The sequence below is a fragment of the Rhinatrema bivittatum genome, chromosome 3, assembly GCF_901001135.1.
Source record: "Rhinatrema bivittatum chromosome 3, aRhiBiv1.1, whole genome shotgun sequence".
Lineage (NCBI taxonomy): Eukaryota > Metazoa > Chordata > Amphibia > Gymnophiona > Rhinatrematidae > Rhinatrema > Rhinatrema bivittatum.
In genome coordinates, this window is record NC_042617.1 from 467,532,128 (window position 1) to 467,550,330 (window position 18,203).

An 18,203-nucleotide genomic window follows, 5' to 3' on the forward strand; every position below is an offset into this window, starting at 1 on the left:
AATTTGTATGAATGCTATTAAAGCATAGATGTCTCACAACAAACTGGCTCTCACTGTTTCCAAAACAGAATTGATTGTTTTGTCCAGAAAATCTAATATTTCTTACCAGCCATCTATGTTCATTGAAGGTGCTACACTTCCTGTAGCCCTCATGTGTGAAGAGTTTGTGGATTCTTATTGATGCCAACTTATCTTTTAACTCTCAAAATAATTCTGTTTTATGTGGATTAAAGCTTCTATTAGAGTCCTCCAATTTTTGGACAGTTGTTCAGGCCTTTTATCCTTCCATTATTGGATTACTGTAAATCTCTGTATAATGGTTTGCCTGACTATGCTTTAAAGTCTCTGCAAACATTGCAGAATGCTGCTGCATGCCTTATCTCTGGAAGAAATATTCAAGACCATATTTCTCTAGTTTTGGCAGAATTGCACTGGCTTCTATTTCCTATAGTGTAAAATATAAAATAGCCATGCTACTAAACAAACTGATTTCTCTGTCTTTCCTCCCATGGGTAAACGGGATGTTGCACTTGTATAACCCTCCACCTGCTTTGCACTCCTATAAAAGAGGCCTTCTTGATATACCTTCATTGCATGCTGCTTGAGTGGTGGAAACTCAGGAAAGAGCTTTTTCAGTTGTAGCCCCAATTTTTTAGAACACATTACCAGATAATCTGTGCTTTACTACCTGTACTAAGATGCTCAAAACAATGTTGAAAACATATCTATTTCGGCTGGCATTTTTCTAGCTGACAGTTTTAATTATGCTGCTGGTGCTGCAATTCTTGTTTTATGTTGTTCTAGTTGTCTGTTAATCTTTGATTTTATTTTAAGGGTATTTATTATTTTGTGGTATGTTGTTTTATGAACTTAATTCTTATGCTTTTATTTCAAGGGTTTTTATTTCCAAGCATTGTTGTTATTTACGGATTATATACGTATTTTAGGAAAGTTGCCTAGAGTCTGGCACTAGGAGACTAATAAATAAATATGTAAATAAAAATGTGAATTGCTGAGAGAATGACTAAGCTGGCCTGTGCTCAGGCCAATACCTTGAAAGTTTCTTGCAATATTTTGGTACTCTTTGTGCCCCTCCCTGTTCAAGTATCCAACTGTCTCCAGATTGTTTGACCTGAATCTCACAAGATTTTTTCAGATTAGGTCTTAGATTGCTGATAAGCCCAGGAACATGGCTCTCATTTCCAACAAGTTCTTGTGTAGGTATCTTTTCCTGGGACTAGGGTCCCTATGTACATTGATGTAGTTGTAGGGTAGCTCCTGAATTTATCAAATTGCATTCATAATAATTTATATCCACTGAGGAATAATCAGATTTTTTCCGTTTTCCACATTTTCTTTACATAATCACCAAATAGATTTTCTGATACTGCTGGGCAAAATAACCGGTAGCTATTTATAAAGTTTAGAAACAGTCCGACTGTGAGGGAGTTTATAGAAAACTCACTCAGACTACCTTAAAGGACCAGACACAGCAGTCTCACCCAGTCCTCCTTAAGCTCAAGACCTGCACCGATTCCTGGGTGGAGAAGCCTTGATTTATTAAGGCTTTTCTTCTTTTCTATGTCTATGAGAAAAGACCGTGATGAATCAGGCCTTAAACTGTGATACTGTACAGTGGTTAAATGACATATATGAAGTAGAAACCTTCTTCTTTAAGAAGAAACTCCCTGGGTTTCTGACAAGTGCACAAAAAAGCCCAGATCTATAACAAACATTGCCTTACTTCAATGGTGGAAAAACTGATGGCGACTTTTCTGAAGAAAAGGATAGTGGACTATGTAAGAACATAAGAACATAAGAAAATGCCATCTGGGTCAGACCAAGGGTCCATCAAGCCCAGCATCCTGTTTCCAAAAGTGGCCAATCCAGGCCATAAGAACCTGGCAAGTACCCAAAAACTAAGTCTATTCCATGTTACCATTGCTAATGGCAGTGGCTATTCTCTAAGTGAACTTAATAGCAGGTAATGGACTTCTCCTCCAAGAACTTATCCAATCTTTTTTTAAACACAGCTATACTAACTGCACTAACCACATCCTCTGGCAACAAATTCCAGAGTTTAATTGTGCGTTGAGTAAAAAAAGAACTTTCTCCAATTAGTTTTAAATGTGCCCCATGCTAACTTCATGGATTGCAGGATTCAAGGCATCATACTTTTACTACAGGCAGATGGTGTCAGACGAATCTCATTGATTTCTTTGGGTGACTAGAGAATTATATTAAGGACATGTGCTGGAAATGGTTTACTTGGATTTCAGCAAAGTTTTGGAAACTGTCCCACTTAGGAGGCTCATTAATAATCTGAGTAGCATGGGGGGTGGATACCAAGGTAATGACCTGGATTAGAAACTGATTTTGTGATAGATGACATAACATAATGATAAATGGGATTCACTCTGAGGAGAGAAAGGTGATAAGTGGAATGCCTCAGGGATCGTTCTTACAGCCAGTTCTCTTCGATATCTCTGTTAGCTATATTGCGAAGAAGTTGGAGGAAAACTTTTTCCTTTTCTTTAGATCAGCGGTCTCAACCGGTGTGTTGCGACACCCTAGTGTGTCGCCAAGCACCGGCTGCTGTGTCACGTCCTCGGGGTCTCTCCCGCTGCTCTTTCTTCCCTGCTGCCGTTGCCGCTGGGCTATCAACACGTTCAAGCCCAGTGGGAACGGCAGCAGTGCTAAAAAAAGCTGTGGCACTTGTGGCTGGGCCTTTTCTTCTTCCCGCACCTGCTCCCCCACCCCCCGTGACGCGGAACAGGAAGTGAAACGCGGTGCGTGGGAAGGAGAAAGAGCCGTGCCGCGTGATAAAGTAGCAGCGGCGGCTGCAGCATCGGCCCCCGAGCTATTGAAGCAGACGGTAATCGGGAAAGGAGAGAGCAGCATGAGCCTCCCGCGGCCGATGGGATTCTTCTTTCTTGGCTTGCGGGGGCTGGAGGAGGAGGCTGCTGCAGCTACCATTTGTGCTCGGGGAGGGGCGGGGAAGAGGAAGTGAGTGACAGAAAGAAGCAGCCAGCCTCCGTGTGATTGAGAGCATGTGTGTGAGTGAGAGAAACTGGTCAGAGAGCTGTTGTGTGTGTGTATATGTGAGAGACAATGAAAGTGACTGCTCAAGGAGATGACTGATGTGTATGTGAGAGTGTGAGACATTAGTCAGGGAGGTGACTGATGTGTGTGTGAGAGAGAGAAAAAGCATTGAAGTGGGTATGTGAGAAAGCATGGGTGTAAGAAGCCTGCTGTTGGGGGGGGGGATGTGTGTGAAAGAAAGCATGGGAGTGAGAAGCCTGATTATGTGAGAGAGCATTGGAGTGGAAGTCTGTTTGTGTGTGCATGCATGAGAGAGAGAGAGACTGGTTGGTAAGGTGACGGTGTGTGTGTGAGAGAAAGAGACTGGTGTGTGTGAATGTAAGAGAAAGAATGTGATTCAGGGAATGAGAAGCCTGTGCACGTGGAGAGCGAGCATGGAAATGAGAGAGAGACTGGTGTGTGTGTGTGTAACAGAGAAAGTGATTATGGGGATGAGAAGCCTGTGCATGTGAAGAGAGTGAGCATGGGAGTGAGAAATCTGGGTGTGTGTGAGACACAGCATGGGAGGGAGAAGCCTGATTATGTGAGAGAGAGAGCGTGGGAGTGAGAAGCCTGTGTGTGTGTGCATGCATGAGAGCAAGAGACTGGTTGGTAAGGTGACGGTGTGTATGAGAGAAAGAGACTGGTGTGTGTGAATATGAGAGAAAGAATGTGATTCAGGAAATGAGAAGCCTGTGCAGTGGAGAGCGAGCATGGAAATGAGAGAGAGACTGGTGTGTGTGTGTGTGTATGTATGTGTGTGTAACAGAGAGAAAGTGATTATGGGAATGAGAAGCCTGTGCATGTGAAGAGAGTGAGGATGGGAGTGAGAACCTGGGTGTGTGTGAGACACAGCATGGGAGGGAGAAGCCCATGGAAGTGGGAAGCCTGTGTATGTATGCATGAGAGAGATCAGGTGACTGGTGTGTGTGTGTGTGTGTGTGTGAGAAAGAAAGTGATTATGGGAATGAGAAGCCTGTGCATGTGGAGAGAACAAGCATGGGAGTGAGAGACTGGTGAGTGTGTGTGAGACAGAGAAAGTGATTATGAGAGTGAGAAGCCCGTATATGTAAGTAGAACACGGGAGTGGGAAGCCTGTGTGTGTGTATGGCATGAGAGAAACTGTTCAGGAAGGTGACTGGTGTGTGTGTCAAAGACTGTTTGGGAGATGATTGGTGTGTGAGAGACAGAAACTGGTCATGGCGGCATGACTGGTATGGTGTGTGTGTGTGAGAGACATGGGCATTAAGGAAGAGGACCATGAGTATAGAGCTTAGCCTCTACTGCTGCTTCTGCTGTGTGCTACGGCCTGCATGGAAGAGGAGTAGGAGAGCTGCTGGAGGGGGGTAAGAAAGGTGGCTTTTTAAGTTTATTTTTCTTGATTGACTGCCATTTTAATTATTTATTATGTGATGTGTCTGCTTTTTTTGAAATATTTTATTGGTGTTTGGAGAATTTTTAATAGTTTTTATGAGTTTTTAATTGTTGGATGTTATTCTGTTCATAGCTGTTTAGAACATTTATTCTGCTTATTAGTATAGTTTTACAATTATTTCTGTGTGGGGATCTATAGCTGCTTGCTAGCTCTGTTTTCCTAATAACCTAATAAGAGGTGTATTGGTTTTTAGGGCCTGATTTAATATTTATAGTGTTGCCATTTCATAGATAGGGGTGCTCCTGTTTGAGTGTATTCCATTATACAGGTGTAACTGTGTGCGGATTAGTTTATGTGCATTACTACAGATCCTGGGAGTATGTTAGGTCGGTTCTGTGTCTGTTACCGAGATGAGATATTTTACTAGCATGTAAGAGTTTTATCAGTCTTATTTGTTGTGTTTTCTCAAGAGGACATGCATTGGTGGTAAGCTGCTGTCTTTTCATAAGTAGGGCTATTGAGCCTGGAAGTAGAAGGAGTTTGAGTTGCTGTTACTGAGATGACACCAGAACCAGAATATCTTTTTTGTAGGGTGAATTGTATGGGGAATGTCATAATTCTGCTTTACATCCATTATTGTGGGTCGAGGGGTTCCCGTGGATGCAAACTGTACTTTTACATCTAGCCCCGTGACAATCATGGGTCAGTGTGTCACACATGTGAGAACCATCTGTCAGGTGTGTCCCGACAGAAAAAAGGTTGAGAACCACTGCTTTAGATAATACTAATACTAGCAACAGAGTAGACATCCCTAAAGGAGTAGATAGAATGAAAAGCGATCTAAGAAAGCTTGAGGTAGTCTAATACTTGGCAGTTAAGATTCAATGCCAAAAAGAGCAGAGTTATGCAGAAATCAACAGGAGCGATATGCAGGAGGTGGTGAAGAGCTGATGTTCAACGACCAGGAGAGGAACCTTGGCGCAATAATGTCTGATGATCTCAAGGTAAGAAAACAGTGCAATAAAGTGGTAGCTAACGCAAGGAGGTTTTAGATGAGCTGATATGCTCTTTGGGTAGCCAGTTTAGAAGGATCTTAAATAGATGTATTATGTAAATGTCCCTTATCATCCGGAAGACCCAACTGTTCAAAATTATAATGGGCCAACAGTTTGTGAAAAATCTCAACACCCTCTCCTCTCCAGGAGATCCTCTGGAATAGTAAGGAACACTTTCTATTTTTCTCTAGATCCAGTCAAAACCTCAACCCTGGTGCTGCCTGGTTGGCAGTTTGGAGCTTTGAGCATGTTTGGTCTCACTGGAGAGATACTATATTGTGCTGTCTCAGGTAACAGGACCTGTGGTAATGACTAGAGAACTAAGAGAAGAAAATGAATAAAGATTCTGGCCAAGGCCAGAAGGAAATAAATAGCATAAATACTGAAGAAAGTCAAGGAGCCTCCTGGAAACACCCTTAACTAGTACAGCAGGAGTGAGAGAAACTGTGGTGCTGTTGCAGTATTGAAAGACTTGCACATGCTCAGTAAAGTCTTTTTGAGGCCTATTGTCAAAGTGATTTATGCGGGTAAAAGGTATTTTACTTGCATAAATCAGCTGTTTGAAAACCGCCCACATTCACTGCGGTTAAGACTGGGTGTTTCTCTGCAGCATGCGTAATTTTATAACCGCATAAAGAGGATGCATTCCCAGGGACAAGTTTAGGACTAGGGAGGGAAAGTAAGCAAAATTCTACTCATACAGGAGGTGCAAGTTATCCATGTACATTGCCTTACTTATGTATGAATGCATTTAAATGTGATAAAAATATTAACTCTTATCTATGAGAACTGAATAGGGATGTGCACACAAAAAAAGTTCAGTTTGGTTTGCCCATTAGTTTTTGCCTTTCTTTTATCATTAGCTTATGTTATATTAGTAAATTATGTTTTATATGCATAAAATTCATTTTAATGCACATGAAAATCTTAAGTGCATAAACTACCAAAACAAATAAAAATGAATGCATATGTCCTAAACCTGGGTAATGCGTATTCAGGATTTATGATCAACTGGGAATAGGCATATTGTAAATACAGCTGAATAATTAACTATCTTAAGGCTAGTGGATCAATAGAGGAGTACATTTTTCTGCTATAATAAGATTATGAACATGTATTGCAAGATCTGGTATTAGCTAAACCGTGTTGCAATTAAGTTAGCATCCCTGGTTAAAATTCTGTCACCTATACCACACAAACTTAGGGGGTCATTTATCAAAGGCTTATTGCACGCGATATCATGCAAATTAGGGGGAGGGGAGGAGTCAGGGCGGGGAGGGGCGGAGTTGGTGGTGTCTTCGCTGCCGGCAATAATGTTACTAACATTATCGTCGGTAGTAGCGCGCCGAATAGCACCACCTTTCACGGTGGTGCTATTCGGTGCGAAAGCCAGCAGCCGGTGCTCTGCCGTGGTGCGAAGGCTGTGGGCTTTTGCAGGCCTGCCCCCCTTTCGTCCCCCCCCCCCGCCCCCCATTTTCGCAGGATTCATCATTCTGCGAAGAATGATGAATCCTGGCCTTAGATGTCTGTGTGGACCTCATATATCCTGGGAAATAGCAGAGTTTTCACTTGCTTGGCTATATTGAACTTCAGTATAGTAATGCAAATGCATATATAAATTCCTTTAGAATGTATTACATTGCAAGAACTTTGTTACCTGTGCAAGTGGCTTGTTCTCATACTTTTTCTCATGCTCAAAAAATTTATCTAAGCCATGCTGCTTTACAATTATCTCCGACTCATCCGAAAAAAGAACAGCATCACCATCAAATGCCACCCTTAGCTGCTGCTCAGAGAAATGGATCTCCTCTTTTGATGTAAACATGGTGGCAGCTGCAATTCCTGTAAACATATAAGCTCAGTTAGCTGGTTCTAATAGTCTCTAATTTTTCCCCTGACATACAGACCGATTCAGAAAGGATCGACGGAGAATGGGCGCTCCATGTTGAGCGTCCGCCCTCCCAACACATGCCCAGCCACCTCTCCTGGGTACGCAATCCTATATTTAAATGAGGGATCACACTAAAAGGAAGCGCTAGGGATGATTACGCACCCCTAGCGCCTCCTTGGCCCAGGAGAGATGGCTCTGTCAGCAGGTTCAGGAAATCAACACTCAGTTTTACAAGCGTCAGTTTTCCTGAACCCGCTGACAGCGATTGGTTAGGAAAATGGACGCCGGTAAAATTGAGCATCCGTTCTCCTAACTGGATCGGCCGGCACATTTAAATTTTTTTTTTTTTTTTTTACATTTTTGGTTCCTCTGACTTAATATTGCTAGGATATTAAGTCGGAAAGTGTACAGAAAAGCAGTATTTTCTGCTTTTCTGTACACTTTTTCAGCTGCTCATAAATTAACACCCGCACATTTTACTTTCAGAATCCCGGGTAACTAACTAATAGCCTCATCAACATGCATTTGCATGTGATGAGCGCTATTAGTTTTCAGGGGGTTTGGCTGCACGTTTTCGAGGTGCTAAATCCCTCTTAGTAAAAGGGGTAATAGACGTGCATTGAAAACACGCGGCCAAACCCATGTTAAACAGTGCACACAGCCGAGCGCACTTTACAGAATCGGCCCGTTTGTGTTAAAGAATATGTTTTAAATGTTCATGTTTATCTTGCTGAACAAATTTAAAAAATTAGATACAGAAACTTTATCTATTTTTGTTTGTAGTTAAATATTTCCCACTAAGTTACATAACATGCTTTTAATTATAGTACTTGATTTAAACATTTCTGGAAATGCAGTTGTATCCTATAAACTGCAACATTTTTAGATGCTCCTCTGCTAACTATACATGTGCATTACCATATGTCAAACGATAATGTCCCAAAATCAGCATCTCATGCCAGTGAAATATTTAGAAGGGGAATCTTCTAAAGGAACATTATTTAAAAATGTAACCTCAAAATATGACATTTTCTACAATCTAGAGAATACCATTTGAAGAATGTATCACAAAATCTCATAAGACATTTGGATGTCCAAAAGCCATTGGAGTAATTTTTAATGGAAAATGTAAATATAAATGCACTATAAGATTATAGCAATTTTCAAAAGCCCATTTTGAAAATTGCTACAATATATACTATTGAATTGTCAATAGGTTTTATAGAAACATATAGAAATGACGGCAGAAGAAGACCAAACGGTCCATCCAGTCTGCTCAGCAAGCTTTCACACTTTTTTTTTTCATATTTTTCTGTTACCTCTTGTTCCTTTAAATAATTTTTTGGTTCTATTTCCCTTCCACCCCCGCCATCGTAGATAGCAGTGCTGGAGCTGCATCTAAATGAAGTATCCAGCTAATTGGTTTGGGGAAGTAACCGCCGTAATAAGCAAGCTACTCCCACGCTTGTTTACCCAGCCTGTGCAATTCAGTCCTTGTTGGTTGTTTGAATATAAATCCTCTTTTCTTCATCCCCCCTGCCGTTGAAGCAGTGAGCTGTGCTGGATATGTATTCTAAGTGAAGTATCAGGCTTGATTTGGGGTAGTAACTGCCATAACAAGCAAGCTACACCCATGCTTATTTGTTTTACCCAGACTATGTAATTCAGTCCTAGTTGGTAGATGTCTGAATATAAAACATCTTTTCTTCATTCCCCCTGCCGTCGAAGCATAGAGCTATGCTGGATATGCATTGAAAGTGAAGTATCAGGCATTTTTGGTTTGGGGTAGTAACCGCAGTAACAAGCAAGCTACTCCCCTGCTTTTATGTGGATGCAAATCCTTTTTTCCACATTTCCTCTTGCCGTTTAAGCATAGAGCAATGTTGGAGTCGCATTAACTGTGTGTATGTTCATTGAATAAGGATATTCATCTCCAGGTAGTAGCCATCATTCCCACAAGCCACCCCATGCCTCGTCTCTTCATTCACTTCCTCTAGACTTTATGGATCAACAGTATTTATCCCATGCCCCTTTGAAATCCTTCACAGTTTTGGTCTTCACCACTTTCTCCGGAAGGGCGTTCCAGGCATCCACCACCCTCTCCATGAAGAAATACTTCCTGACATTGGTTCTGAGTCTTCCTCCCTGGAGTTTTAAATCGTGACCCCTGGTTCTGCTGATTTTTTTGCAATGGAAAAGGTTTGTCGTTGTCTTTGGATCGTTAAAACCTTTCAAGTATCTGAAAGTCTTTATCATATCACTCCTGCTGCTCCTTTCCTCCAGGCTGTACATATTTAGATTCTTCAATTTCTCCTCGTAAGTCATTTGATGAAGACCCTCCACCTTTTTGGTCGCCCTTCTCTGGACCGCCTCCATCCTGTCTCTGTCCCTTTGGAGATACGATCTCCAGAACTGAACACAGTACTCTGCATTATCTGCATTAAAAGGTGAGAAGAGATGCATGCACACAAAATAGCAAATGCACATGCAAACAGGTGCATTTTCAAAGGAGTTACTTGTGTAAATGTACATATTATCATAGCAATTTTCAAAAGCCTTTTACATGGATAAAGTAAATATTATGGACAATTCAATGGCATATATTGTAGCAATTTTCAAAAGCTCATTTAAATGGGCAAAGTGCATTCATACATGTAAATGCTTTTAAAAATCAGGCCTATATTGTGCATATTCGCAAAAGTACTATTTTATAAATCTTACACATACACACACAAGTACGGATGCACAAATAAATTTACTTGTGTAAAGAAAAGGGTCGGCTGGGGTGAGTCAGGAGCGTTTTGGGGCGGGGCCAGCATTTCCGTGCATAAGTTGTGATTTTATAAACTGCGAACACTGCACATATTCACTTCTGCTATAAGTCAGAATAAAACTCTTTATATTCAAATATTGACTGGATGAAGGGCCAGGGTAAACTGGGGGAAGTGCAGGCTGAATAACCAGAGGGATCTTGATGACCTAGAGATAGACTGGGCAAACTAGTGGACTAATTGGTAGCACTGGTTATCTTTCATGTGCACATGTTATAAAAGGTGCTGACTTGTGTGTGTAAACCTGAAAAGTGTTAAGGAAAATACTCGAATATCATTTCCTCATGCAAATGCTTAAAATTAGGAGTACACATATGTGCGAATAGGAATATTTTATATAATGTTTGCGCAATTGCGCGGACAATATAAAATTCATGTGCATGTGTGCTCCTGCCCACATGTGTACGTATATGGGCATGTACACGCTTGTTTTAAAATGACTCTCTAAAAGGTGAATTTTAAAAGTCCAGCGCACGCCAAAATCGAGAATTTATGTGCAGAAGTTGGGCCAGTGTGTGTTGAGTGGATTTTAAAAAACGCCCAGATACGTGCGTACATGCTGCTGCGCACCAATGAAAAGCTCAAAAAAGGGGCAAGGAGTGGGCATGGTCTAGGTGGGGCATGGGCATTCCTGATTTTAACTTGAAATTAGCATGTGAATTCTTACGCACACAGGCGCGCACCGTGATCCCCTGCCATAAATGTTGATTGTAAACCGGCATGTTATGTCCTATGAATGTCGGTATATTTTAAAAGCATTTAAATAAATAAATAAATAAATAAATAAATAAATAAATAAATAAAAATAAAAAATTATAGGCAGGTCAGCAGTGTTTTAAAGGTCAGGGCTAACAGGGGAGAAGGGAAGCTATTGAACTAGGGGATTTGGAAGTCCTAGTCCTTAACTGGGCGAACTGAGAAAACAGGTAATAGCGTTGGCGAGCTTGTCTTTTAATATCCTCCCACTTATGCGGTAAAAGTGCCATTTGCGTGCATAGGCATGCATCCACTTATAATTGCACACACGTGCATGCGGTCAGGCTATTTGATATAATGCACACGTATACGCGCGTGTTATAAAATTGACGCAACCCTGGGTGGGAGTTGACAAATATGCTTATTTCTTTCCTTTTTCAGTTTCACTATTTCTTCATTCTGTTTCCATTCTTGGTAACCTTATCTCATTTTAACTCACATTTGTTTCTTGCGGTTTGCGCAGTTTCCCTCAAGCTTTCTGGATGGCATATTTTATTTTGAGGACTCTCTCAATCTTGTGTATTTTAAAATACTGTAAATTTCTTGAAAAGTTATGCCACAAAAAAAAGTGTCATAAAAATGAGTGCTTTTATTGTAATGCAAAGAATACACAGATTTTTTTTTCTTAGTTATAATATAATTTGGCATCCTATTAGGAGGATTTAGAAATACTATAAAATGTAATCTTAACCTACAGTCACCATTTAACAGTCCAAATTTGTTACCACATGTAGAATTACTGTATATATAGAGAGGTTGATTTTCAAAATGTTATATGCAGGTATGTCCAGTCACTACCTTCAATTTACCAGGGCTAAAACTGAATTTCTTTTCTTTTCTCCAAACCGTCTTTCCTGTTTCCCTCTTTTTTGCCTCTGTGGATGGTTCTCTCATCCTCCCAGTTTCCTCGGCCCCTAAACTTGAGGTCATTTTTCATGCTTCCTTCTTCTTCTGTATACATATCCAAAACATTGGTAAAACTTGTCATTTGTTCCTCTATAATATTATTAAAATTTGTCCCTTCTGTATTGATGAAACCCAGACCACTTTTTGGGTTACTAATAGGTTCTGTAAAAGCCTACTGCCGTTAGGGAAATAATTTGGGGAGTAGCCATTCATGGACAGCCTTCCCACTGGCGGAGCTGTAATGGGTACCTTTGGTCCTGAGGTTTTATAGCAAAGCTTTGCAATAGACTCTGGGGGGGGCAATATTATTTGGAAGTCAGAGAGAGAGATTGTATTTTCCTAGGTTGTATTTTGGGCCTACCTGGAACCTTAGAAATCCTCCAAGACCCATCCAGCATAAGCCATATTTCTCCCCATGAGGTGCACACCTGGAGCCTCAGAAACTCTCCAAGATCCCTCCAGGATACTGCTGTATTCTCCCCACAAGGTGCACAGTGGCTGCTCTGGGACTATTTTGGGATTTTGAGCCTTGTTTGAGAGGAGCCCTTCTAGACCCTGGGCCTTTCCAAAGCCAGGGATTGGGGAACCCTGAGCTGAAGACACCAAGGGGCGGATTTTCAGACTCCGCGAATAGGCCTACTTTTGTTTGCGCTCCAGCCGCAAACAAAAGTAAGCTGGATTTTAGTAGATACGGGCGGAGCCGCGCGTATCTGCTAAAAACCTGGATCGGCGCGCGCAAGGCTATCGATTTTGTATAGCCGGCGTGCGCCGAGCCGCGCAGCCTACCCCCGTTCCCTCCAAGGCCGCTCCGAAATCGGAGCGGCCTTGGAGGGAATCCTCTAACGCCCTCCCCTCACCTTCCCCTCTCTTCCTCTACCTAACCCACCCGCCCGGCCCTGTCTACACCCCCCCTTACCTTTCTCCGGGGATTTACGCCTCCTGGAGGGAGAAGTAAATCCCCGCGCGCGAGCGGGCCTCTTGCGTGCCGGGCCGCGACCTGGGGGCGGGTACGGAGGGCGCGGCCACGCCCCCGGACCGCCCCCAAAACGCTGCCGACACGCCCCCGAAACGCCGCGACGACCGGGCCCGCCCCCGACACGCCCCCCTCGGAGAACCCCGGGACTTACGCGAGTCCCAGGGCTCTGCTCGCGCCGGTAGGCCTATGTAAAATAGGCTCACCGGCGCGCAGGGCCCTGCTCGCCTAAATCCGCCCAGTTTTGGGCGGATTTAGGCGAGCAGGGCTCTGAAAATCCGCCCCCAAGTGTTTAGGGAAAAACTGCCAAACAAAGGTGGGGAACTGTTGCTGCACAATTGTTTTCCAACATCTGGGAAGAAGTGTTTTCTGCCCATCTTCCTGCCCATCAAGGGGTCTGGCATTCCTACTACTAGATATTTCATCAGAAGATAAATCTCCTAACTGTGAGTAAAAGATCTACATTCAAGACAGGACACCCATCCAGCATCTACCAAAGCCCTGAGGGATAACAACATTAAAACTATGTGCCAAGATAGATTTGTATGCCATTGGGAGGGGTTTCCCAACCATCCAAGAGGGCCTAGCCCAGAGGGACCACTGAAGAATCTAATCCAGACGTGTGGATGGATTCCTGGTCTAATAACTAATGCACAGATAGAGGAGAAAAGATCTGTAATTCTGAGAGAAACTGCAGAGACTGTGGTGTGTGATTTACCATATTTAATTGTGCCATTCAACGAAACTATGACTCATACCTTAAGGAGGGGTTACATTGAGTATGCTACCAAAATGCTCATCCACTCTCTTAGGGGCCGATGCAATAAAGGGGCTTAGAAAGCGGGCGCTGAACAGTCAGCGCCCGCTCTCTTAACACGCACATGGTGCCCTAAAGGGGGGGGGTTGCGGCTGCCTATCTGCCAGTAATGAAAACAGCCCCCAAGTTTATCAGCAGCCATTTTCATTACTGGGAGACGGCTGGCTATGAAAACCGACGCCGAGTTTACCGGCGTCGGCCTTCATAACTTGGCGGTCTGCCGAGTTATTTTATTTTTTTTACTTTAAAAAAGAAGTACAGAAAAGCTGTATTTTCTGCTTTTCTGTACTTCTTTTCAATGTGTTCAGCTATTAACGCCTGCTCCAGGCAGGCATTAATATCTGTGCGATAAATAGGCATCTGAGACACACATTTATCTTTTTGCATTGGGAGTGAGTAAGTAATAGGCTCATTCACTCCGCATTAGTTGCGCACTAAATAGGCGCAATTCCCCTTACTGCATTAGGGTTGATTAGCACCTGGCTATTTTACCTACTTCTAATTGCTCGTTAAGAGTGCGCTTGGCAAATTGCATCGGCCCCTTTGTACCTCCCACTTTGAGTACTGAAAAGTTCTTCATGGGCCTCACACTGAATAATCTTTCTCCACTGCAATCTATTCACAATTTGGTTTCATGACTTATTTTCCTTCAACATTGCTATGACCATGTAGCCCTCATCTTCTCAAGTCACTACATTGGCTCCCCATCTGGTTCTGCAAACATTTAAAGCTCCTCTTACTCAAATTTATTCGCTCTGCAGATCCTCATTACCTATCTTCTCTTCTCTCTCCCAACACCTTTCCTCATAAATTCTGTTCAAACAATCGCAAGACTTAGTGAGATGTCTTTTTGCAAGAGGATATCCCTATAGGCTTATAAAAAAGTTGTACAAAAGTGTTTCTAATGCCCATGGGTCCCCACTGTTGGGAGGCAGAGCAGACCAGGAGATGGAGGTCGACTGGATCTTTGCCAATACCAGCCCTTGGGTGCCGGAGCCGGCTGGTCTTAAGCGAGCCTCCAGCAGATAACTCCCGGTGGATGTTGTAGCAGGTAGCCAGGAACCAGCAAAGGGGTCGGTTGGACCGAGGCAGGTCCAGACAAGGCAGGGATCCAGAGGCCCAGGGGGCAAGGACGGGCCAGGAACAAGAATAGGTGACACCCGGCAGCAGAAGGCTGAAGTCTGACAAGGCCAAGTCCAAGGAGATTCAAAGGCGTGGTCTGGAACAGGCTGCAGTTGGGGCAGGCGGCAGAACTGAGCGAGGTACAGCGAAGCAAGGGTCAAAGCCAATAATCAGTCCTGAGCATAATCCAACAGAGCAAGGGTCAAAGCCAGTAATCAGTCAGAGCGTAGTCCAACGAATCAAGGGTCAAAGCCAGTAATCGATCCTGAGTGTAGTCCAATGAAGCAAGGGTCAGAGCCAGTAATAAATCCTGAGCGTAGTTCCAACGAAGCAAGGATCAAAGCCAGTAGTCAGTCCTGAGCATGGTCCAGAAGTAGCGAGGGTCAAAGCCAGTAACAGTCCAAGGCAAGGCTAGGTAGGAACCAGGAATGGAGTCAGGAACAGAAACCAGGAACGAAGTCAAGAACAGGAACCAAGAATGAGGACGAGTAATGAAGCACACGACTAGCGTGGAGACCTGTTGCCAAGGCAAGGAACGAGTGGCGGGCCCTGCCTTAAGTAGCAGGGCCCGATGACATCATCATCCGGGGCCGCAGGCTAGCTTCCCACTGCGGCCCCTTTAAAGGCCGGCAAGGTGCACGCGCACGTGCCTAGAGAGAGGCAGGATGCTGGACGGCAGCATCTCCCCGCAGCACACATGGGGAGATCTGCCGGGAGCTGGAGAGGTCCGCAGAGGAGCCAGGAACTCCCGAGGAGGCAACGAAGGTGCGGGAGCGCAGGCGGCTGCACCCCAGCCACAAGTGAGGACGGGCCAGGTCCGGGAGCTGGGCGCCGGAGGTGAGTAGGCCCGGTCGTGGGCCTGCTGTGGGCGGGACACGCAACAAGAAGGACTAGGGAGCACGCCATGAAGTTAGCAGTTAGCTCATTTAAAACAAATCAAAGAAAATTCTTTTTCACTCATCACATAGTTAAGCTCTGGAATTCCTTGAAGATGACGTGGTTGCAGAAGTTAGTGTAAATGGGTTTAAAAAAGGTTTGGATAAGTTCCTAGAGGAAAAATCCATAAACTGCTATTAATTAATAATCAATAGTAGCCTGAGATTTATTTAATGTTTGGGTACTTGCCAGGTACTTGTGACTTGGATTGGCCACTATTGGAAACAGAATACTGGGCTTGATGGACCCTTGGTCTGACCCAGTATGGCAATTTTTATGTTCTGCTCTTATGTCAATAGGTTTTATCTATGTTAAGTGCTACAATAGTCCATTAAATATACATGCTTAACTGCTTTGAAAGTTCACCTGAAAGAATGCATATTTAAAAAAAATATTTCTATTGCAGGAGGTATATAAATGTGAAATAGTTAGTAATGTAATGTAACACTGTCATTTGCAGACCTGTATGGATTGATCTAATGTTTTGTAACAGCAAAAGTATGTCTACTGTAAATTTCTTAAATATATTTAGAAGATAGTAATGAAGGCTGAGACAGTCCTTACCTGATTCTATTGCTTCCTGTACTTTTTCTGAATCCGCAGAGAGGTACAAGTTGGTTAGATAGGCTTTAAGATAGCCGATAGGGCTTTTGCCTCCAGTCATACAGAAGCGTTCAATATTTAAACCTGAATCAGAGAAGAAAACTCAGTTATAGCAATATACTGAATATATTTCTAGGATAATATAATATAAAACAAGGGGGCCAATGCAAAAAAATGCGCCGAAAGTGGGCACTGAGTGTTCAGCACCCACTTTCCTAACGCGAACCCAGGAACCTCTCCCAGAGGCGGCCATGCAATATTTAAATTAGGGCTCGCACTGCCAAAGAGGCGCTAGGGTCAATTGCATGCACCTTGCACTTCCTTGCAGGTGTCCAGGAGAGGTCAGCTGCCCATGGTTTAAGAAAACTGATGCTGAATTTATCAGCATCCATTTTCTTAACCGACGCACAGCCATGGGTTAGGGAAACAGATGCTGGTTAATTAGGAATCTGTTTCCCTAACCTGACTGCCGGCACTCTTTTTTTTCCCCAAACATTTTTTAAAAATCTTTTAAGCTTTTCGTTCCTTTGACTTAATATCGCCATGATATTAAGTTGGAGGATGTACAAAAAAGCAGTATTTTCTGCTTTTCTGTACAACTTTTTGGGGTGCTCAGAAATTAACGCCTGCCCAGAGCAGCCATTAATTTCAGAGCGTAAAAATGTGCAGACTGGACGCACTTTTTTTTGCATGTGGGGTGACTAAGTAATAGCCTCATGAACATGCATTTACATGTGCTGAGTGTATTAATTTTGCGGCACGTTGGACGCACGTTGTGGATGCGCTAATCCCCTTATAGCATAACGGCCTGTGGACTTGTGTCCAAAACGCACGTCCGACCGCGGGTTAAATAGTGCGCTTGGCTGAGTGCACTGTTTTGCATTGGCTCCAAGATGTTTACTCTTATATAAAGTTAGTTTTGCATCAATCAAACTAACAGGGTACAGAATTTCATTTCTGTTGTAATGCAATCTAATGGTCAGTATGTGGCATAAAATTGGGTGTCACCTGTACCTTATGGCTCTCAACCATATGAAAATGTGACAGATATTATTCCAGTAATATCAGAAAAATATCCATGGAATAGTAATAGAGATTTCTGAAGGGCTTCTATTAAAAAATATCATTCATATGAATTGGCTCGTGACAGTACCCTATAAAAGACCTAGGTTTGATTCTTGGGCTCTGCTTCTGCTCACTTGGTCAGCCAGGACTGGGGATCCTGCAGAGGCAATCTCTGATGTAAGGAGTTTCAGCCACCACACAATAATCACTATCACTGCAATGGCTGGAGCAGGTGGGGGCTTACAAAATTCAGAAAAGATCCCAGATAGTTGAGAGAGAAAAACTCATGGTGCCGTAGCCAACTAAAGACCAGTTCCAAGTGAGCTGGAAGATATGGTTCATCTCAGCCACTTCTTTTCACAGACTGTAGGCCTCCTTCCTATTAATTGCAAAATATAATTAATAGGGAGTTGGGGAGAGAGATGGGAAGTATACAAATCACTGCTGATGTGTTTTAATAACAAAGATTTTATATATGGATATAGTAGCTCCATTAAAACCCTGTACTATTGGAACTAAATATTCTGCTCCCTGGTTTACTACAGATATATAGGCATTGAAAAAAGAGAAACGTTAGGAGGAAGACCTACCATGCTCCCCTGTGCTTCCTGGATTACCACTGCACCAGAGGCCCCCAGCTGTGAATGACCCCATGGGAGGAGCTAACTCTGTGCATAAGAAGCGGCACCCCTACAGCTGGTGTGGAGGAGGGGGACCTACCATTCTACCTTGCGATTCCTGGATTACTGCTGCACCAGAGGCCCCCAGCCGTGAGCAACGCTTGTGGGAGGA

The 18,203-nt window shown here is 43.2% G+C and overlaps 1 protein-coding gene across 1 annotated transcript in view; it reads right to left on the reverse strand.

Annotated features, from left to right (window-relative positions):
- Window positions 1–18,203, reverse strand: part of LOC115088060 (cytosolic 5'-nucleotidase 1A-like) — an 84,446-nt gene that overhangs the window by 15,070 nt on the left and 51,173 nt on the right. The window contains exons 4-5 of the mRNA XM_029595959.1: window positions 16,308–16,430; window positions 7,169–7,353 (exon numbers count right to left, since the gene is read on the reverse strand). Coding sequence (XP_029451819.1) covers window positions 7,169–7,353; window positions 16,308–16,430 — 308 coding nt within the window. The remainder of the gene's footprint in view (window positions 1–7,168; window positions 7,354–16,307; window positions 16,431–18,203) is intronic.